The 23,082-nt window shown below is 44.4% G+C and overlaps 1 protein-coding gene across 15 annotated transcripts in view; it reads right to left on the bottom strand.

The window, feature by feature from the left end:
* ST18 (ST18 C2H2C-type zinc finger transcription factor) overlaps positions 1-23,082 on the bottom strand; it is a 124,209-nt gene that overhangs the window by 27,573 nt on the left and 73,554 nt on the right. For 12 of the 15 annotated variants that reach the window (XM_084864829.1, XM_084864828.1, XM_084864823.1 and 9 more), the window contains 6 exons: positions 20,494-20,628; positions 18,584-18,674; positions 17,454-17,558; positions 14,760-14,953; positions 12,072-12,286; positions 1,582-1,827 (listed from right to left, as the gene is read on the bottom strand). In XM_084864829.1, the coding sequence (XP_084720955.1) occupies positions 1,582-1,827; positions 12,072-12,286; positions 14,760-14,953; positions 17,454-17,558; positions 18,584-18,674; positions 20,494-20,628 (986 nt within the window). The remainder of the gene's footprint in view (positions 1-1,581; positions 1,828-12,071; positions 12,287-14,759; positions 14,954-17,453; positions 17,559-18,583; positions 18,675-20,493; positions 20,629-23,082) is intronic. The other 3 variants (XM_084864822.1, XM_084864826.1, XM_084864827.1) reach the window with 1 other exon arrangement.

Genomic DNA, 23,082 nt, shown 5'->3' with positions numbered 1-23,082 from the left:
ACTTCCAAAGAGAATGGCTATTTCGCTCCTTGAAACATGTAAACTGGCAAGTATCTACAACTTTCCTGACAAACAAGCAAAAAGAGAAGCACTTACTGTCGCGATTAGGGTCCCATTTGCAGTGATAGAGAGTCTAAACCACAGAGGGCTCCGGCCATGAATTCTTTTGAGCAACACTAAGTCATGCTAATTAGGCCAAGCCAGGTGGCTCAGCATAGGGAGATGGAGGCTACAGGAACTCCTGCACAGTCAGGACATCTGGCCTGCAGGAGGACAAGCGCCTCTAAAATAACCAAGTGCGTGAGTGCATCTTCTTGACGTTTGGACTGAGACAATTCAGTCACCCAGTACGTGACCCAATGACTCTATATAGCTGCTCCGCGGGGTCTTCAGGCCTTGGTTCCGGGACCCCCTCAAACACCAAAATCCATGGGTTCTTGAGGTATTTGCACAGAACCCACACACATCGTCCTGCATACTTTACATCAGGGGTCCTCAAACTTTTTAAAGTGGGGGCCAGATCACGGTCCCTCAGAGAGCTGGAGGGCCGGACTATATGAACTACTAATTCCTACTGTAACACCTCGGCTGCGCTCACTGCCCAAAATCCTGGCAGGCCGGATCAGACTCCTCTGCGGGCTGCATGTGGCCCGCGGGCCATAGTTTGAAGAGCCCTGCTTTACATCATCTCTAGGTGACTTATCAGACCTAACGCAATGTAAGTACAATGTTCATAGAGTGATACTATATTGTTTCGGGAATAATGGCAAGGAAAACAGGTCTCTCCATGCCCAGCACACATTCAATCATTGGTTTAACTATTGTATATAGCCCATGTCAGCAAGAACGTAACTCTTTTCTGACTATTTTCCATCTGCAGTTGGGTGAATCTGCAAGGCAGACAGCACGTAGTTTTGCTAACATGGTTCCTTCACCAAACCAAGGAAACACATTTGACACGACTCTTATGTGTCCCTGAATTGGTTTTATCTTCTATGTCCTGGCTCAGAAAGAATTCATAATATGGGCAGCTGTATCTGAAGGGATAGATAACATAATCTCTGGCCCAGTTCACACAATTGTAGCCATAATGGAGGTAAAATTCACAATAATAGCCCTAGCTTGTCTGGTTCAGTGGATACAGCTTTGGCCTGTGGACTGAAGGGTCTCAGGTTCAAATCTGTTCCAGGGCACATACCTGGTTGCAGGCTCCTTCCCCTGTGTGAGAGGCAACCCATTGATGTGTCTCTCTCAAACCGATGTTTCTCTCTCTGTGCCTCTCCCTCTTTCTTCCACTCTCTAAAAATTAATGGAAAAATATCCTCAGGTGAGGATTAACCAAAAAAGATTTTTCCCCCCACAATTATAACATATTATTATTTTAGGCAAGTAACAGGAAACGTTGGATGTATTTACAAATTTCCTCTGAAATTTAAACTTAACACTCTACCAAAATCTAAAACAAGGTACAGAACGATGTATCATCTACACAGGACTGTGAAAGAATAATTCAGGAGAAGGAAAGCCAATAGTACTCTTCAATCATGCTTTCTTAACCTTACGGACAGACTGACACGATACCTCCTTCTCCTCCTCTGCCTTCCCGTGGGCTTTGCTGTAGTTGATAGGGGCGTCCCAGCCCTCCTGGACACACAGCGCCTGGTAGAAGGCCGCATTGACCAAAATGCTGCTGGTTTTGAATGGGGACGAGGAAGGAGTCGGAATAGACGTGTTAGAGGGAGTGAGGGGAGCAGCTTTGTCCGGGGTTCGATTTTTTTTCATGCTCAAGTCCAATGTGCCATTTTCATCCACTTCTATCTCGGCTCCCTGGTATACACAGGAAACAGAAGAAAAAAACACACAACATTTAAGCTGTTTGCTATTATAGCTTAACCACGTGGAGCTTTTAAGGGATCATTTGAAATGCAAGCTTTCGTGTAAGTATATCTGATGTTAAACCTCGCTCCCTGCTTTGTTTTGGTTAATGTTCGATTCCCAGGCAGACTTTTTCAGAGCAGCCCTGTTACTGGGCTCCATGTTTCTGGGTTTTAACAGAGTAAGCCTGGAATCAATAAGGTATTCCAAATGCTAAATGTAGTGGCTAAACCTGGGAGGTGTTTGTTTTTTTTAAAAGTCTGGTTCTAAATCTTCTTTCCTAGTTTGCAGAATCCTCACTCGAAATCCACCACTTAAAGCATTAATACTTGACTTTATAAAAAAGTACAACAGTATTCCTTTCCCCACCCAAATCACAATATTAATCTAGCATGAGAAACATAGAAAAATAACCAACCGGGAGAGAATTTTTATGGGAATATTAGACTAACATGAGAGTAACACGTTGCCCTGGGTGACTGGGACCGGACAAGCTCTGTTAAATTGGGGGGAGGCGGACGCGCAGACTGTGATGCCCTCCGGGGGCCTGTGGGTGGCAGCTGCCGGGGTGGCCGCTCAGGTTTCAGTTCCACAGTCACATCTTCAGACGGTGAGTGCTTCCCAAACACTTAGTAAAAGCCTTAAAGCTGACCTCCTCAGAGCATGTCTTTGGGGACACCTCTGGCTCAGCTTTTCATGTTCTGTTTCTGAGGCCCCCGCGCCCATGCGTTCTGAATATTCTGCAAGGCCCTGCTCAGGCGGGTTTTCCGTGGCACGTACACCGGGAACACCGCCACATGTTGGCAAGAACACGTCTGTCCTTGTCTTACGTGGGTCCAGTGAGTGTCTCTCTGGCGTTTTCACCGTCATCCGTCAATTCGCGGTTGACTTTTGAATGACTCTTTTTCTCTTCCCTTTAGGCTGGCAAAGCAGGAGGCGTCCCTGAATGTGTTAGCAGGATCCCTGACGGGTGTGGTAGCCAGTTACCTCCCAGGGGGTTGACTTTAACTCCCCACTTACACTGTGCCTGCACCTCCCCCACTGCTTCACCCGCCCCAATAGCTGCCACTCAGGTGTAGGCCAGGGTTTGCCCCTGATTTAGAAAATGAAGCCCGGCCGGTGTGATTCAGTGGTTGAGCACTGATCTATGAACCAGGAGGTCATGGTAGATTCCAGATCAGGGCACATGCCTGGGTTGTGGGTTCTGTCCCCAGTGGGGGGCCTGCAGGAGGCAGCCCATCAATGATTCTCTTTCATCGATGATGTTTCTCTCTCTGTCTCTCCCTCGCCCTTCCTCTCTGAAATCAATAAAAATGTATTTTAAAAATCACCTCTTCAGTGTGTTTGTTCTACCTGTAAAGTTTCTATTTTCCAGGCCCTCGGTCTGTGAGACAGACATGCTTTATTGTATTTGTGGGAGGTAAGTACACTTCTAATATGTTTGTACTAAGATGCTTTGGCCATATCTTTCTGTCCTTTTTTAGTAAATAGTTTAATCTCCTGTGATAGTTTTAAGCCCCGAATTTGACAGCACAGCTTATCCGGGATAATAACTTAGTAACCACAACATCTTAGGCCATCTGTATAACATCAAATACATTTTTATACCAGCATTAATAAACCTTAGTTACAAAAATCCAAGATATTAACCATATCAGTGCCAGGTGCTCTCTCCATGATACCACAATGCATTCTGTCGTGAGCATATCAAGGCAATTACTGGCTTCATAGCTGCTATGTAACGAGAGCAGTAAAACAGATCTATAGTAATCAAGTTTAATAACCAACGTAAAGTGCTAAATGCCATAGTTGCTGGCATTTTTTCATTAAAAAAAAACACACAACACTTGGGTTAAGACTGTACAACTAGCATTCACATGAAATTCCAGACCTCTGTGACAGATGGCTTAGGAAAAGGGAGCCATGTGACTGGGCTGCAGAATTTTATAGTACAAAACCCACAAATAGTGCAGCTTTGAGCTCACTGAAAAATATCAGTTATCCCAAGGCAGCGCTAATATGCATTTTAGTTTTCACAGGGGGGGGGTGGGGAGGGGGAGTTCCAAATAGTAAATTTTTAAAAAATAGAGTTGCTATGCGTATGCATCTTGAGTAATTGTGTGCTGATTTGGGGGGGGTGGGGGGGGAATCACTCCTCGTGTTTAAAAGAGGCACTTTTCTGCAGCCCCAGCTCCGGCCGGCTGCTCTGAGCACCTGACTTGCCTGGGAGGGAGCACGTTTGGGCAGAGGGTACAGATGGGCTTTCGGCGAGCTCGCAGATGCATTCGGCAATTACGCACAGTCCCGGGAAGGCCCCTCTCTGCCCACCGATGGCTGGGTCACACGTTTACTGCATGGAGCTTTATTCAGAGCTGTAACTAGGGACATCACTCCTCTCCAGAGTCTGAAACTCCAAATGGAAGGATAAAGGGGGTGGGGGGGAGGGAAAGAAGTTGGGGGTTCTGGCGGGACTGTAGGAGGAGAAAATAGCCCTTCAGCTCATATGGAGCCCCCACCTCCAGACTTCTAATATTCTAATTTCTCAAAGTACTACTTGGGATCTTTATTTTAACTTCAATTTTTAACGTTTTCTTGAGGGTAGGCATAAGTCTATTACTATTCGTGTTTTTTCCAATTTGGATACCTATCAAACACCATCTTACCCATTTCAGCCTCTTTCAAGTTAAAGGTGTTACCTGTGATTTATTTATTCATTCATTAATTTGCTGATAAAGCGTTTAATATTTTCAAGCTACTATATTTGGGGGGAAAGAAAATTGAGAAAATACAATGTTCCTGCCTCCGAGAAGCTTATTTTATCTGTATAAGAAATTTGTATTGCGGGAGAGGGGCGAGATTGGTAAGATATGTACACATATAATACCTTAATAAAAAATGGGAAAAAAAAGAAATTTGTAGTAAAAGGTGATTTAACAAATGTTATAAATTATTAAACTGAAAATAGAGATAATTATTCATTGTAATTGTTATCTGCACTATAAAATAAGAAGTGTCTCGGTTGTACACCAACAGAGAGATGATTACTGAAATTATGCTACGTCTATTTAATGACACATTATGCTACCTGTAAAATAATAATTATGAGGACTTTGAGGCAACAGGGAAAAGACATATCACCTACCACCGAAAGCAGGAAACAACCCGGCATTTCTACTCTGCTGACAAGTAGAGAAAACATAAATAGAAATGTGTTTCCAGAAGAACAAAAAAGAAAACTGCATAAAATAAGGTCCTTATATTTAGAGGATGGACTTGTGGCTATTCCCTCTAATATTTTCCAGAAAAATGAAAATCGTGCATTGTTTCCACAATTAAAACTTTTACCATACATTAAAGATGACAATACACTTAAAGAAGCAAAATCATAATTTTGGCTTTAAATGTTCTGATTATAAAAATTATTAATATTCAAAATATTGGTGGGAAAAGCCATTGTTTTCCATATTTGGCAACATTTTCTACTAATACAAAGTAGGCCACCCATCACCTTTTCCTTTTTGACTTGGCTAGAAGGGCTGGCAAAATGAAGGGTCCCTCAGCCTTAGGGTCCGGCAGGAATTAGCCCCTCCCTCATTTTCATCTCTTGGCCTGTGTTCTTTCATGCTAGCTTCAGGGTGTTTGGGGAGTATCTTTCATGATTGAAAGCTATCTGAAATCTGCTTCCAAACCAAGCAGATTATTAAAAATAAGGGGGGAAATAGCCGAAAGCGGTTTGGCTCAGTGGTAGAGCGTCGGTCTGCGGACTGGGAGGTCCCAGGTTCGATTCTGGTCAGGGGCATGTACGTTGGTTGCGGGCACATCCCCAGTAGGGGGTGTGCAAGAGGCAGCTGGTCGATGTTTCTCTCTCATCAACGTTTCTAGCTCTCAATCTCTCTCCCTTCCTCTCTGTTAAAAATCAATAAAATATATTTTAAAAAAATAAGGGGAAAAATAAATATCTAATTCTTACTAAATAGTGAGTGAGTATTAAAACTCCTAAACTGAGAGTATAAACTAGTGAAATGCACTCAATATAAATCGAATGATGGCATTCAGAGGAAAAGTAGGTGTCTGCTATGGGGTATAAGATTAAAATGAAATTTCCTCCAAGTCTTTGTCTGAAAAATGTACAAAATTAAAATGGAATTCCCCAAAAATCTTTGTCGGGGACTTGGAATCAGTCAGTGGAGATTGTTGGTGGGCCAGAAGTCTGACTACCACACAGGGACAAGCTCTCTAAAAAGATGAGAAGTGGAACAGGTATGAGTTCAACCTGCAGTTCCAACATTCATCGCTGTGCCACTAGGAGAAAATTACTTAATATCTCTGTACCACTGCTTCTTCATCTGCAGAATGAGATGATAATAACTGCTTTATGGAGTTTCTAGAAAGATTAAAAAGGATTAACGTGGGCAAAGTGCTAGTTAATATGTTGGTACAAAATAGGCATTCAATGAATAACAACTAATCCTATATAATAAAAGGCTAATATGCAAATTATCCCCTTGACCAGGAGTTTGGGGGTTCAACCAGAACTTTGACCAGGGGGTGGGGCCAGCCAGCCAACCACCCCTGACCTCTCCCCCAGCCAGCCCCACCTCTAATTGGCACCTGCCACCCCTCCTCCCAGCCTGCCTGGCCCAATCAGCCTTGAAAGGGGCAGGCCGGCCGGACTCAACCCATGCAAGAATTCGTGCACTGGGCCTCTAGTAATAATAATAATTCAGGTTTTTGAATACCCAAAAGACATGTTTCTATGCTACGGTGCACAGAGGTAAAGTGCCAGTTATTCAATATCTATTCTCCCTACATTGGCTCCTTGAATCCTTGACCTGAGTCTCTTATTGCATTTTACAAACAGAACGTGGTGTGAAGTCACTGAGAAGGCCGCTTTCAGATTCTAACCACCCTGAGAGCTGCCAGGCTATTGCTGATATCAGGCAGCGAGCATGGCGATGTGATATCGTGCTGTTTCTCGGCCTTGTTCAAGCACAAAACAGACTTTGAACTTTAAACATTTCAAGCAAGTGTCAATTTTTTGTTTTCTTTTAAGGCACACTGTGCATATGCCACTTTGTCTAAACAGGTGGGGGAGACACCAAAACAAACAACAGAACACTTGGCAAGCAGCAGCGGCCGGGATAAAGATAGACTGGGAAGCGCGCTTCTACCTCTGCTGGTGCGCGTGGGAGGGAGGAAGGAAGAGGGGGGTGTCTCTGACCGGTGCTGGCACATGCTGTTCTGGGGCCAGAGGGAAGCACTCAGCAAACCCCACACCCCCAGGATGCTCACTCCACGCCTGCTGCCCATTCGACTGCTCATATCAGTAGCAACTGAAGAGAGAGTGTCTGAGGCTGCGGTCCATGTATGCTTTACAAACTCATATGAATTCCAAATTAAAATAGAGGACATTAGCCGAAACTGGTTTGGCTCAGTGAATGGAGCGTCGGTCTGAGGACTGAAGGGTCCCAGGTTCAATTCCGGTCAAGGGCATGTACTTTGGTTGTGGGCACATTCCCAGTAGGGGGTGTGCGTGCAAGAGGCAGCTGATCGATGTTTCTAGCTCTCTATCCCTTTCCCTTACTCTCTGTAAGAAATCAATAAAATATATATAAAAAATAAAATAAATAGAGGACATTAGATAAATCTTAGAACACATGCAAGTACTAGAATCAAAAGAGGGCTCAGACCTCACACAAAATTACCTCTAACTTTTATGCTACCCACTAAGTATTAATATTATTTTTTTTTCTCTTGACTTGATTCTTCAAAGAGATACTTAAAACATATATGGGTAATTTTTGGCAGTGGGGATGTGTTACATTCATGCCAGGTCGTATTCTAATGAATAATCCCTTTAAAAGTTATATTCCGATCCAATGGACTTCAGTTTGGGTGGGGGTGTCAGCACTGCCATCCTCTGCGTGGTGCTGGGAAGGGGCTGACGAAGACCCTGTCTCCGTGTTGGGTGGCGAGCTGCTCAGGGCTGAGGAACTTCAGAAAGAGAAGGAGGTTTGAGAATATCCATAGTGCCCACTCTTCGTTGTTTTTAGTGCTAAGAACTCAAAGCTCCCCTGCCACTCTGAAAGCAGCCCCTGCTTCTATCTGCCGTTAGAGGAGGGATTTTGCAAGTCAAGAATCCAAATCTCCCACTAAACTTGGAACCAGTTGAGAGCTTGCAAATAGCATGAAAAAAAATTATATTCACCTCAACAGGTGAATTAGGAAGGCAACGTCAAGGTTGCTGTCCTGAGGCTTGATGTTAAGAAGATTGTGTCTGGGTGGCGTCATGATCTATAATTATGTTCTCTCATTGGGCTCCTCAAGTGACTTCCGAGAAGCTGCTGACATAAAAAAAAAAAAGAAAAGAAAAAAGAAAAGAAAAGAAGAGAGAAAGAAAGAAAGAAAGAAAGAAAGAAAGAAAGAAAGAAGGAAAGAAAGCAAGAACTGGATGGAAAGGCAGAGGAAAATGAGAAATCAGCTCCTGTCCAAGTTCTGATCAAATTCTCTGCAAAGCCAGCACCTGCACCCGGACACAAGGACCACAGCCTCTGAAAACCTAGCCCTCGGCCTGGGACAGCCACTGTGCCCGCTGTGTCTGTGAGCTTCTGGAAGGCAGGGCCTGGGACGGAATCAGCCTGGGCTCTCGCAGGCCCGCACTCCAACACCTCTGGTCCATGTAGTTAAGAGTCCACCTGCCGAACTGTCTCTCTTTACATCAAAATGCTCGGCAATAGAAGTCAAAGGGAAGGGAACACTCCACATGTCTGCATCCTTGGTTCTGAATCGGGAACTCCAGAGACCTATGGCTGTTGGCTATCCGAAATAAACATGCAGCAACCTGCCCTGGAGGAAACAGCAGACCTAGTGGGAAGAGACGCAGCCAGTACTCAGTGTGAAGGGGAGGATGGTTAGTCCGACGTTAAGTAAAAGGCACAGAGCAAAGTGCAATGTTGACTCCATGTCTGCTGCCCATTCGACTGAATTCTCTGCTCATATCACTAGCAACTGAAGAGGGAGTGTCTGAGGCTGTGGTCCACGTATGCTTTACAAACTCATATGAATTCCAAATTAAAATAGAGGACATTAGCCAAAACTGGATGGTCCACAATGGGCACTGGTTGTCGGATGCCATTTTTCAGGGTTAATTACTTTGGTTTTCTCTCTCTCTTTCTCTCTCTCTCTCTCTCTCTCTCTCTCTCTCTCTCTCTCTCTCTCTCTCTCCCTCCCTCCCTCCCTCCCTCCCTCCCTCCCTCCTTCCCTCTCCTTTTCTTTTTTGCTACAAAAATTACATTTTGTGGTTTTAGGAATTTATGAGGTTCTTTTCTTTATTCAGAAAATAGGATCCAGCGAGGACAGAATTCTACCAATTGTTACAGTTGTGTGCAAATGTGTGCCTGGGAGAAGCATTCCTGACAAAGTGACAATTTTGAGGTGCCATCTTCGGCCTCTTTTAACAACCACTATGTCAAACGAGGTCATTTTCATGGGGGAATGGTTTAGAAAGCTTCCAGAAGAGCCAACTCCTTCTCAAAGTCTATCTGTGCACTTCCTGTCTCTTCCATCTTTATCATTGCTGATTTGGCTTTTGCAGTTAAGACTGGGCTGGCAGCCGAAACCGGTTTGGCTCAGTGGATAGAGCGTCGGCCTGTGGAGTGAAAGGTCCCAGGTTCGATTCCGGTCAAGGGCATGTACCTTGGTTGCGGGCACATGCCCTGGCAGCTGGTCGATGTTTCTCTCTCATCGATGTTTCTAACTCTCTATCTCTCTCCCTTCCACTCTGTAAAAAATCAATAAAATATATATTTTTAAAAAAAGACTGGGCTGCCAGGACCGGTTTGGCTCAGTGGATAGAGCGTCGGCCTGCGGACTGAAAGGTCCCGGGTTCGATTCCGGGCAAGGGCATGTACCTTGGTTGCGGCAGTAGGGGGTGTGCAAGAGGCAGCTGATGGATGATTCTCTCTCATCAATGTTTCTAACTCTCTATCCCTTTCTCTTTCTGTGAAAATCAATAAAATATATTTAAAAAAAAAAAAAAAAAAAGGCTGGGCTGGCAGCTGGGAGGTTGAGACCAGCAGTTGAGCCCCTGTCCCCTGGGCAGGCAGCACTGGCGTTGGGCGTGGACCCAGGAAGAGCAGAAGAACGTACATAGGAAGTCAGTCATTTGCATTTTTTAAATAAGCCAATTTAACAGTCACTTTTCTGACCAGAAATGTGTTTTTAAAGAGAACACATATTGATAAGGGGAAATGCTATCTGATTTTAGTCATTTTTGATTCATTGTTTGGCTTCATCAATTAATAGAACACAGGAGTGTATTAATTAAGGTTAAAGTCAGAATTCTGAGGAACAAAAAAAAATATCTACATGTGCACGTGGAAAGCATTCAACCTAGAAATCTTCTACTCAAGTGATTTAGCAGCACTAATCATTATACTATTGGTCCTTTATTTTCATAGAACAGCCAATACAAAGAAATAATAAAGCACAAAGAAGGACGAAAGTTGAGTATTTTTCCAACTACCTGCACACTGAAAAAGAAAAGAAAAATTATTCGGATTTAAAAACAAAATTTTAAGTAGCTAAAGTTGCCTTTTAAAGCACCTTAGATCATGTATTGAAGTAAATCATTTCTGACTTGGCATCCTTTGAATTTGGATAACTTGGCATTTTCTTCATATTTTTTTTTTAGAGGATGTATTTTTCTTTGTTTGAGAATCTCATTTGTTTAAAAATTGTTTTTGAGTGATTCTTGGCCACCAACTCTTCCTGGGGTTTACTTGGCTCGGATCTGTCCAGAAGCTAATTCCGATTCTTCTGTCAAATGCTCCGTGGCACCGCGTCCCCGCTCTCCCGAAGGCCTGGCAGGCGCAGGTGAGCAGCTGACCACACCGGGGATGGGGCTGCGCTTCCCTGGCAAGGAGACCGGCATCCTTGGATCGCCTGAATCTCGGGGTTCGCGTTGAACCCCAGGTTCTTTCACGGAAAGTAGGAGTGAAACCTCTTCCTCGAATAAGCCCACGCTCTATTTCGGTTGCCTTCGGTCATCTGGGTGGGAACTGACTTATTTTAACGGAGCCCTTTGTGTAGGTGGGACTTCCTGGCTCCGGCTGAGGCTGATGGCAGGCTCAGGCCTGCCCGCCCTCTGGGGAGGATCCCTGTCACTCGCAGCCCCTCAGCCCCTCCTTCTCAAAAGGCAGGACAGGGAGGACCTCTGTGTCCTGTTGTCATCCGGGTATCAGGAACACGCACGTGGACTTCCCATTGTTGGTTAGAAAGGTGGGGCCTTTAGAGAGACAGAATTCACCTCTGAGGCTTCGGCAATGTGGTATCTCCATGAACCTTCTAGGATTAGATTTTGGATTTGCGTGCCCTCAGTCCTCAAGTCCCCCTGAACTACCTCCTGTGGGTTTCATGTGTCCAGGTTTTCCTACATGTCCTCGGAGAACGCCACAGCACCTTGGGCTAGCTGTCACGGGCAATCCCCAAGTGCCCCAAGTCCATTTTGCGAAGGCTTTATGAGTCGCTGTTGGATCATACCATTCCCACCATCGCTAATCTGCACATAGCAATACGACTCCCTTGTTCAGACAGATTTTATTTATTTATTTTTAAATATATTTTATTGATTTTTTTTAATTGATTTTTTACAGAAAGGGAGAGGGAAAGAGTGTTAGAAACATCGATGAGAGAGAAACATCCATCAGCTGCCTCTTGCACACCTCCAAATGGGGATGTGCTCGCAACCAAGGTACATGCCCTTGATCAGAATCGAACTGGGGACCTCTCAGTCTGCAGGCTGATGATATATCCACTAAGCCAAACTGGTTAGGGCTCAGATGGATTTTAATGGCAACCCTCTTTCCTTGTGTGCCAAACTCCTCAAACCAACAACAACAACAAAAAAAAAAGAGCAACATAACTTTGAAAGCTACCCATGTCCCCAACCAGTCTCTCTAGCTCACGTCTCCCCCAACTTGGGGGCACCAGCGTCCAGAGCAGCCCCTCTTTCATGCCTCCTGGAACCTGCCACACTCTCCCTGTCCCTGGGTCCCTGACCCTGTTCTTAAGACGAGGAGGGGGTGTGCTGTAGGGGCGGGAGCAGCAGGGCAGGGCACGTGGTTGGGAACATGAAAGGCAGTTGATTCTGACAGCTCAGTCGCCGGCCCCCCCTCCAGGCTCTTGGACCGGCCTACCTTGGCATGCAGGCCGTGCGGTTTGTTGGAGAGGATGTCTGCAGCCTCCCTGCAGCGGGTGGAAAGGTTCAGGATGGCAGCAGCTGCTGCTATGTGGGTGTCTTCGCTGCACTGACCGTAGCTGTAAGAGCTGGCACGGCGAGGGCTCTGTGTGTGGGCGCCTGCACTCGGCAGTCCATTAGGAAATTTCCCCGGGTTTGAAAAATGCCTCGCTGCTGAAAAGAGATTTGATTAGCAATTGCATGTAACGTGGTGTGCCGGTCATTAAACAGGTTTGTTCTAAAGATATAACTTCTTGCATTAAAATATGTGAAGAATAAATTAGAGCACGATCCATTATGCACTTGGTACATTCAAGGAAGGTCATTCAGACGTGTTTTCACAGGAGTTCACAGATCAAATGGTGTGATTGCTGGAGGGAAGAAAAATAAAAAAGCCTATTCTCTTAACATTTTTTGTATTTGTACACCTTATGGCAAAAACTCCAGAGCTAATGTTATGGGGCAGGTACACTGGATGCAATTGGGGCAAAGGTTGTATATTAAAAACCACTCCAGCCGAAACCAGTTTGGCTCAGCCTGCAGACCCAAGGGTCCCAGGTTTTATTCCAGCCAAGGGCATGTAGCTTGGTTGCGGGCACATCCCCAATAGGGGGTGTGTAGGAGGCAGCTGATCGATGTTTCTCTCTCATCAGTGTTTCTAACTCTCTATCTCTCTCTCTTCCTCTCTGTAAAAAAATCAATAAAAATATATATTTTTAAAAAAAACACTCCAGCAAAAACACATCAGGGCCTACAGAGGGCTAAGGCTTGTACATCTGTAAACTGTGTGTGTATGGACAAGTCATTCCAGTAGAGGAAATATATGTACATCCTTTCAATATTTGCTTTCACAATAACACGTTATATTTGGATGTGGAATTGCATTTTTGTTTATTCGATACCCAGGTTTGCCTTGTGCTTAAACCAGGAGAAGTTGTTCTTCCTCCAACTAGATGGAACTAACTAGATAACAGCGTCTTTAGTGAGCTGGCACTTTGCATATTCTGGTAGCACATGAGGAGCGAAGGACAGAGAGAATGTCCTCAAGGCGAACAGAAAGGCAACTCAGATACCAAGGCGGAGTCTCTGTTTTCTGTTTCTGTGGTGGGTACCAAGGTATGGCTGAGAGATAGAATTATACATGCTTCTCTCCACTGGGTGTGTGTAAACATCACTCAAGATTACAGGAGACACACCCAAGATGTAATGGGGGATTATATAAAAGCATTGAGTTATTCATTTTGCTGTCCATATTGTTTATTTTAAATGTTTTATCATTATTTTTATAAAATGAGATTTGAAAATTTAAATGTACCAAATGTTATCCCTACATAAAATATGAAAATATCACTGGATATTTCACATTTCTAAACAATATTGATATTATATGAGTATACAGATAGCTCTTAGTAACTAGCTTTACCAGAATTAAACAGATATGCATGTGTGTGTGTGGGTGTGTGTTGCATATTTTTAGTGAAACTGTACATAAAATTGCATAGGCAAATACAAAACATACTCTGTGTGTGTGTGTGTGTGTGTCCGTGTGTGTGTGTGTGTGTGTGTGTGTGTGTGTGTGTGTGATATTTTTTCCTTAATCTAACAGGTTTTCAGTGGTTATTTATGGTGTCTGGAACCTATTTTGGGTAAGAATAGGCAAAGCATATTTTGGAGTCTAATCTCCTTCTCATTGGTAGCAGACTCATTTCAAGCCTGATTTTATCCACTGTTGGGCTTTATGCAGCATCCTAGTTCTCTGAAAGAGGAGGTCAGTATCACAGAATGAGCAAAGATTCTGTGCTCTAGGAGCACTCAGTCTTGGTGAAGAGGTGTGAGATCAAAGGATTTCATAGAGTTGTGGAATGCTGTATATAACTCATGGTCCATGGAGGACTCAAAGCGGGAAATTAGTTCGCTTCCTCCCTATAATGAAAAAATCATTCCTGGCTTCATTGCCATTGTCAACTTCCTCCCTTTTCATTAAAATATTCAAAGACTCTAAACAACTTGAAAAACAATGTGTTAGGAAAACCGTGAAGTTTTATATGTTAGAGCATCTTTGAGTTATGAACACATCTTCCATGTGGCTGTGTTAGCATTAGAGTATTAACACATTTTAAATGTTTCTATATAAATTCTTCAATTTGTGAGTAAATATCTCCATAGCCACACACATTTTTCCCCAGTAAGTTGTGTTTCTTCTTAGACTCTTCACTTTTTCTCCTACTTTCAGTCTGAACACTTCCGCTAATTAATGTTTTAAGTAGTATTTCAATATTTTACCTATTATATTTTCAAAATTTCACTCCCAAATTTACTCTCTTTATAATAGCTATTACCATTTTCAATATGTTAATCCCAAATCCAGCCAAATGTGAATTAAATATTTCTTTAGAAAATTGCATTCAGACTCAATAATAGTACCACATTAATAGAATAATTCATTCATTAATCACCATATTCAGTGTAACTTCATATAAAATCAGCAACACTCATCAATTTATCGTTATTTCTGTTATTTTAATGTATATTTTCTCTCCTCCCAGCAATGAGTAGCATATTTAAGTACACACACACCCAAACTCACACACACACACACACACACCATACACATTTTTTATAATAAGCATTAGAATTCAAAGCTTACATTCAGGAAACGGTGGTGGTTTTTGTCCTTGACCTGTTTGTATTAGGGGGCGTTTACCAAAAACCTGTGCATCGAAGCTGGCATAATCAAATGGCACCTTCCCAAATTTCTCTTGTTCTTTTGACGCCGTGGCTCTGGGGGAGGCGATGGCATGTGATCGGAAGTTGAATTCTATCTGCTTCACCACGCTTGTCCTGAAGAGTTTGGAAGAAAGATGGTGAAACTGTTGGTGGACACATCAGCCTCAGAACTAAAGCAGATCAGAGGTGGCATGGCTGCGGGTGGTACCCTTAGCGACACCGCACTGTGGGAAAGGCCTGTGGTCACAGCTCCGCACCCGGAGTGAGAGATAGGGAGGCGTTTGGGGCTCTGGGCAGCTAAGGCGAGGCTTCTTTCTGTGTGTCCGAGTCTCCCATCGGTCAAAGAACGATGTACAGTCTCCCATTCATCTATGCAGGTGCCACAAGGAGCAAGTATTTGGTGGCTGTTAGTACTTAGAGCTCCTTAGAGACAAGGTGTGCACATTCTGCTTGCGAGGACTGTTCATCAGATTAGCAGTGAAGAGTCATAATCATAACGTATAACTAGTGAGGAACAGCCGCTGTGTTCTGCTCAGGAGAAGCGGTGCTGGCCTCTGCCATGCTCAGCAGAACTGGCAGGAGCCCAGCACCAACAGGGGCGGCAAAGGCACCGGGAAACTGACTCCTCAGCTGTGAGTTTCTTCTCGGGCTTTTCACCTTTCTTGCTAACTGCAGCCTGAATGTTTTTGCTAATTTACAAATAGTTTAAATAGCATTTCAATATTTTAGCTATTAAATTGGCATCGTTTCAATATGAATCTAAATTACTGTGTTGTCACAGCTATCACAGTTTTCAACAAAATTATCCCAATCTAAGCTCAATGTGAATTAACTATTCCTTTAGGATTATTGTATTTGGATTAAACAAGGGCATCATATTTATGGAGTACCTATTCCAGCCAATGAAAACACAAATACCGTTGTGCTATGGTCTAATGGTAAAAGAATTTAAACAAATATAGCCTTTATATATATAGATATGTATATAGATAGATATAGATACATAGATATATAGATATAGATAGATATGCAAGGTGTCCCCAAAACATGGATACACTTTAACTGCTGGTAACTCACTTAATTTTCACTCTTTTTCAGGTTTAATTGATTTAAAATAATAGGTGAAGCCAGACTAAGCTTTGAACAGAGAAAATTTATCCACTAGACTTTTTTATGGGATACATAAAAGATGAAGTTTACAGTACAAAACTGGCAATAGTTGACAAATTGAGGGCACACAAATCCCAAAGGAAATGCTTCCTGATGCATTTCTATATTTAATGCTAGTGCTTTACATTATGAGTACTGTCTGGGCCAGAACAGTAATCAGTGTGAAACAGGTGTTGACAAAAAAAATTATTCATTTCTGTAGATTCTTTTAAATCTTCAAAATGAACTGTATGTTAATAAACACTGACTTATCATCATTTAAAGTGTGTATACATTTCTGGGGGATACCTATGCATATTTATACATGTGTGTCTCCTACCAAAACATGCCTGACTCATCAGAATGTCAAAGTTTTGATGATATTTCCTGGATTTATAAAAAACTTTTTTGCTGAAACATAAAAATATTTGAGTGATGAATTAATCTTGCTGTTGTATATAACTTGGTTTATACCCCTAATGGTGCATGTGTACCAGTCTAAAACAATATTTATTTTTTAAGAAATTAGCAAATTAAAATTTGATGTTATTTCTATATTTAATAAATAACCTGCTTAGGGAGAAACTAGAGAATGCAGTAATACTAACTAAGAAGCTTGTTATAAAATATTAAATTGCTAGTTATTCAGTAATCCATGTACTTCATTTGACATACATTCTTCACTCATGGGATTTGAATGCCTACTTTGAATCTTTTAATTAAACCTATAGGATCACATATTAGTAGAAGCCAAATCTAAAAAAAAATTATTCCTACTATTTATTTTGCATTTCAGTGTCTCAGTAACAATGAAGATCTGATCATCTGTTTTCTTCCTGAAATCACTTTTCTTAGATATATAATTTTTGTATTACCTAAATGTATAACATCACATTAAGTGGCATCATATGTAGTTTACTACTTAGGAATAAATATAGTCTTCTAAACCACCAGAGATTGTGATGAACCTAGGACCAATTAGATATATTTTATTGATAGTTCCAACTTACTCAATTAAATCTTTGTTTTAAAAAAGCCAAATGTGCATGTGTAAGAGAAGGATGAAAATATAGCATCACGTAGTTTGAGTGATAGGAGTGGTTTATGGTGGCATTTTCTCTGGGGAGAAAGGTGAAGTCAATCATTAGGAAGACCATCGCTGACCAGTGGGATGGGTTGCCTTTACTGATGAAAATTTTTGATTAATATATGTTACCATATACTTTAGTTCTAGATTCATCCACATTATGTTACTTTTGCATACAGATTAATTTCAAGTGAAACTTCTGAGGAATCTAGAAGTTCATGTTACAGTGTGACCAACTAGACCAGCCCCTCCAGAGGATATTGATGGCTGAGAATGAAGGTTGGGCCATAGTGTGAACCAGCACACAAGAGATGGCAGACCCACTGTGCAGGAGCATGGCATGAATACAGTACCAGGCGTGTCATGGGAGGGTCCTACCTGTGAACCTGCTCAGAACACTGCCCTGTTTGGGAAGAATCAAACTGACTTTTGTCCTGGGACATGGCCAATTTTTCAGCCGCAGCGATGGGACAACCTGAAAGACTGTCAAAAAAAATAAGGTAAGGATTGGAGTTAAAATAAAATGACATAATTTGCTTTGGCATGTACCTCATGTCATACCTGGCACACACTAAATATGAAGTCACATTAATAGTGCGCTTAACACAGTAAAGGGGTTTGCAAACTATAGTGTCAACATATGTCCCTCAACTGCATCTCAGAGGTGGTAGATAAACAAACTCATATTAAAAATCAAAATATTACTTAAGAAAGAAATAACTAAATTATCCTGAAACTTCTATAATATGTTAAGTGGGAAGTGCTCACTCCAATTGCAATGTATCCAACTATAGATGTTAGTGTGATAACTCCATGACTTATCTTCGGATCTTTAGGGAAATGTTAGCGACTTCATGGGATGTCTTAGTTTAAATAGAAGATGAAGGTGTCTGGCAATATGCTTATGAGTCAAAGAGTATCTCCAGACCACATAGTCTATACATAATACAAAATACACATAAAACAATGAGCATTTTCACCAAAATATTTACATACAAACAATATATGTGTATATAAATGCACATATGTGTTTTAAGGTAGGTGAGATCTCAAGGAGATGAATCTCCATGAAATGTAATAATGTTTAGCTTCATCCTAATGCATAGTCAAAACCACAGTATTGTATATGGAAGCCCTTGGGGTATTTCTTAGAATGGGGTTCAAGGTAACTCCTAAGCAATTCTTTTCCATATCAAAACGGCTATGGGTTCACAGCAAAAGAACATGTTCTACTTGTATGACCATGTGAATGTGTAATCCTGGTCTTCAAATTTCACATTGGTGTTAGCATCACTGACTGCTAAATGAACATTTCTAGGAAAGTAAATAATGAGGTCATTATTTTCAGTCTGCACAAATTGAGAACACGTCTTATCTACTCCCAGTGGTGAGGTATCTGATACCGATGCCGTGATTTGGATAACACGTGCTAGTTTCTTATTTTCCTGGGGAAAGTGCCCCTCACTTCCTGTCTGTGATGTGAAAGGTTAGCAGCGCACCACCGTTACCTCCTGTGGGTGTTCCGGTTGCTGTTCACATGCCCTCTTCCTGTGCATCCTGGGGTGGGGCACTTGAGCACATTTTCATGCATGGCAAGAACTAGGCCCAGGATGCCGCATAAAAGGAAAAAAATAACATGCCGTAAGCACATAACACAGGAACAAGAGGACTTCTCAAGTTCGCGTTCAAATGAATTCAGTCACATAACCCACTCTGCTCCCTCCCCTTAGGTACTGGGGTGGAAGTAAATGAGCACGTAAGGACTTCAACAATAAAATTCAGCAAGCTGGCCCAAGTGTGAGGTCTTCTGAACCTCACATTATGGTTAACGCTAGACTTACATGAGACCACTCTGCTTATATTTAACTTAAACTGAGAAGCTTATATTCTTCCTTTTATATTTATGTGCTTGTCCTTGGAGTGAATGAAAAACATTATTTATCAAATAGTTGTCCTTTCTATCATTTCCCCACAGTGTGAAAGTTCCTAAGAGACATTATTTTGATTCTTTGTCCGTCACCCCCCGCCCCACGCCTCACCCTCACCGCCACCCAGTTATTGGTGAAAGAATATGGCGGAGGCAATCAGGGTGAGGAACTGCTAATCCGTGGGGCAGTGATGAGCTGATTAGTTTCAGGGATTTGCAAAGACAAAACAAAAACAAAAAAACTTCCCATCCCTGTGGTTTCTATGACTCAAGAGGTGTTTCAATAAGTAGGTTCAGAAAGTAGAGGATGTAACACAGAGACACTTGGAAACTTAGGAGGCAGTCCTTTCCTTTCCCTGTAGTTTCCTGGTTCGCGGTGGGCATGTGGGTGAGAAGACCAACTCAGGGTTGCTCTTGCCCAGGGCCCTCAGCTGCAGTAGGATGTCCTGGGACAACACGCCAGACATCCCGAGTGCAGAGGCGGCCCAGAGGGCGCTGGCGAGGGATGCACTTCCCACATCTCAGTGATGCCCCGAGGCTGAGCTCCTTGTGGGCACAGGAAACCAGGCGTCTGAGGAGGAAAGGCTGTGCGGTCACACCGTGGACCGGCCCTGCCTCTCACTCTCTGTACGCGGATGCTTTGATGCCTGGGGCCTTGCTCACCGTGGGGAGACCGCCCCTCCCAGGGCTACCTAATTCCTAGAGACAGTAGGCACTTTGCAATGGAAGACCAATCACTTCAGAGCCCTCCCCACACTGCCTCTTTCATCAGGTTCTGGCACTACAGGGCCCTCTCACCTGCCCCCACCTCCCAGGGCCAGCGCCCACTGAAAGGAGTCAAACTAGCTGAAACTGGTGTGGCTCAGTGGATAGAGCATCAGCCTGCGGACTGAAAGGTCCCAGGTTCGATTCCAGTCAAGGGCAAGTACGTTGGTTGTGGGCACATCCCCGGTAGGAGGTGTGCAGGAGGCAGCTGATCGATGTTCCTCTCTCATCGATGTTTCTAACTCTCTATCCCTCTCCCTTCCTCTCTGTAAGAAATCAATAAAAATATATTTTTTTAAAAAAAGGAGTCAAACTAGCCGATCCCAAACCCGCTCCCTCTGTTCCCAGGAAACCCCAATAAAAGCTGATGCCCACACACCCCCACCACCACCACCACTCTGCCCTCCAACTGGCCCTGGGACTTCCCAGGATGATCCTGCCCGGAGAGGCCTGCCCCCTCATTTTTTGGGAACTATGAGTAACACATTATCTTCTCAATATCAGTCATGGCATGACCCCTGGGCCTGGCTGTTCCCACATTTTCTATCTCTACCCTGTATTTGGAACACTGGGCCAGATGAAAACTATCTTGATGACATGTTTAAAAACTTTCTCTTTCCATTCCTAATTCCAAACTAGAGGAGAAAGAGGATCACACGGTGATGCTGTGGGATGTACAACAAGACGTCTACTTTTTTTTTTTTTTTAGGGCTGAGCAGTACTCACTTTCGAGGGGAACCCGCACTTTGTGGGGGCACCCCGAAAGGCTGCGGTGGTGGGGGTAGAGCCCGGTCACGTGGCCTGTGCCGTCGCACCCGGGGATGGGGCACTTGGTCTCCCTCCGCTCAGGCCGCGGCGAGTCTGCAGAGACACAAACGGAAAGGTTGCTTCGGTTCCGCTCCTGCCCCTTCCCTTTCAATAGGATGGCCTTGCACGGTGCCATTCTCACTCTACTCCGTGTTGTCGTCGTAAACATGCCTCTCGCATCGCCTTGAGGGAGACCCTCAGCTAAGACCTGTGGGACACACACAAAAAAAGGTTTTCAATTTCCCTGGTTTCCTAAGCGAAGGCTGACCCGGGCCAAAGGAGTGTGAAAACACAAGATGGCTTTCCGGTGCCTTGCCAAAGGCTGCAGTCAGAGCCTCATTGTGAGAAAGCCAGTCCCCACCACGGGATGCACAGCCCCCTGAAAAGGAAAAAGAAAAGCAGTGAGAGAGAAGAAAGACTTTATTTAAACCAAAACCTAGCTCCTGATGGAAGGCGTCCGGAAAAAGCAAAGCCGGGCTCAACGTGACAAAACAAAGAAGCCACCATATTGGAGAAAGACATCCCTGGCCTTATCCCTCACAAAGCCGGCGGCCCCAGGCCTCAGGGCCCAGCGGCCCAGCGGCTGCTCCGGGACCTGCTTCAGAGTCAGGAGGGGGGTGCCAGCAGGCCATCGGTGCGTGCCCAGTGCTGCAGAGGCCCGGGTTCCAAAACACCAATGGCTCGCCATTCGGGACCTGTATGCAGTGGCTACAGAAAGAGAACTGCTAGTTTTACTCTGAATGCAAACGCTAAAAGCAGAGGCGCCCTAGGAAGGAGGTTTGGCAAAGCGCCACTCTTGCAGGAGACTTAGAGGGAGTGGAAGCATGAAGGGTGGAGGCTGCCCTGCATGGCCTGGGGGTGCTGCCAAGAGCAGAGGTGGGGGTGCGGATCCCAGGCACAGCCAGGAAGGGACCAGGGACAGCTCGGCCAAGGGAAGGGCTGAAGACACTCCCTGGGTTTTAATCTCCTGGCACACACATGGCTGAGGGTCAGCGAAAGGGTCAGCTAAATACAGAAAATGAATGAGAACCAACAGGCCTACTCAGGGGGTGAGAGAGGCCTTCTATGGAATTTTCATGTTTGTGGTTGAGATGGCAGGTAAACTTCAAACACAAATGCATTCTTATAGCCCAAACGACCCCCTCACGAGTGCATGGGATGAAAAATAATAATGAAAACAAATAAGCTGTCGGTGATGGGATTGTGGGTGCAGGGCTGGGGGGGGGGGGGCAGAGGGAGAGGGACAGAGTCCTGCCTGGCAGATGCGGAGGGCACATATGCTGCCGCCCCAAGCGTGGCCGGGGGAGCAGGGCAGTGTCCCCGGATGTGGCTGCGTCTCCAGAGCAGAAGACAGTGAGAGCAGACGTGCCTCTGGGAGAGCGTGCCACCCCAGTTGGTGGAGTGCAGGCGGTCCTGGGCAGATGGGCACAGCAGGTTGTCTGTAATGCAATTATTTGGGGGGAAAGGTTTCAGCAAAGGGGGAGGAGCCAAGGATCCTGCACGTTGTCACTCAGGGGCTGGGAGCAGGGGAGCCCAAAGGAAGCTCTATGTTAAGTGAGAAATGAACAGAGGAAAGACAGGGATGCCTTGAGGTGCAGGCATTTGCTTAAAGAGAGACAAGGTTTAATTAAATGCCATCATGTGGAGAATACACACTCTTCTGTCCGAGACAAAAGGGTCCTAGGAAGAGCTTCGCCACGTTCCATGATTTCTGTGGCGATTGATTTTATTAAATCCAAAAATGTTGCCCACTTTCCGTCCGAGCTGGGCACGGACTCTCCAGGAGACCACGCGTCAAAGTCCTTGAAGTTTGCTGATAGCGGGACTCGGAGGGCTGACAGCACGGGAGAGAGGATTAGAAAAGAGGAGAAACAATGGGTCATTCGGAGCCTCTCCTCTCCTGGATCTCACCCAGGTGAGGCCACATTTCTAAGCCACGCTGAAAGGTTTAGCGTTGAGCGTGCCTCCTCTCTGCCACGCTCTCCGCGGACAGGGAGCCAGGGAGGGTGTGGGAGATAAGGCGGGCTGGCTGCTGACCAGGGGCGGTCCCCTGACAGCCGTTGTCTGCAAGCTCTTTTCTGCGGGTGAAACGAGATGCTGATGGAGCGCTCTATAGGGCAGAGCCTGTGTGCGGGCCCAGAAGCCAGAGCTCCTGCGACCTCGGGCCTGGCGCCTCTGTTTTTGTGTGAAACGCTGCATAAGGACCCTATCTCCTGGTGACTCTGCATCCTGGCTTGACTGGGACTGTCCTCATTCACAGCTGATACACCTGTGCGGTTGTTCACATCACTCCCCTTCGCTCTGCAAAGCTGAATCACGCATTATACGGTGACTCCACTTGTGTTTCGACGTAAAGTCTCACCGGATGCTTATTGGCAACAGGGTAGTCAAACTTAGTTTTAGAATTGCTGACTCATCTGAAGTCTTGGGTAACATGGTATTTTAACATTCTACTGTTCTCTCCTTAACAGCTGTCACATGCCCACAGTCTACAGAAAATGAGGAGGA

This window comes from Pipistrellus hanaki (assembly GCF_964339955.1).
Source record: "Pipistrellus hanaki genome assembly, chromosome: 17".
In the NCBI taxonomy this organism is placed as follows: domain Eukaryota; kingdom Metazoa; phylum Chordata; class Mammalia; order Chiroptera; family Vespertilionidae; genus Pipistrellus; species Pipistrellus hanaki.
The sequence above is the reverse complement of the archived record's forward strand: the minus strand, read 5'-3'. Positions and strand labels throughout refer to the sequence as shown.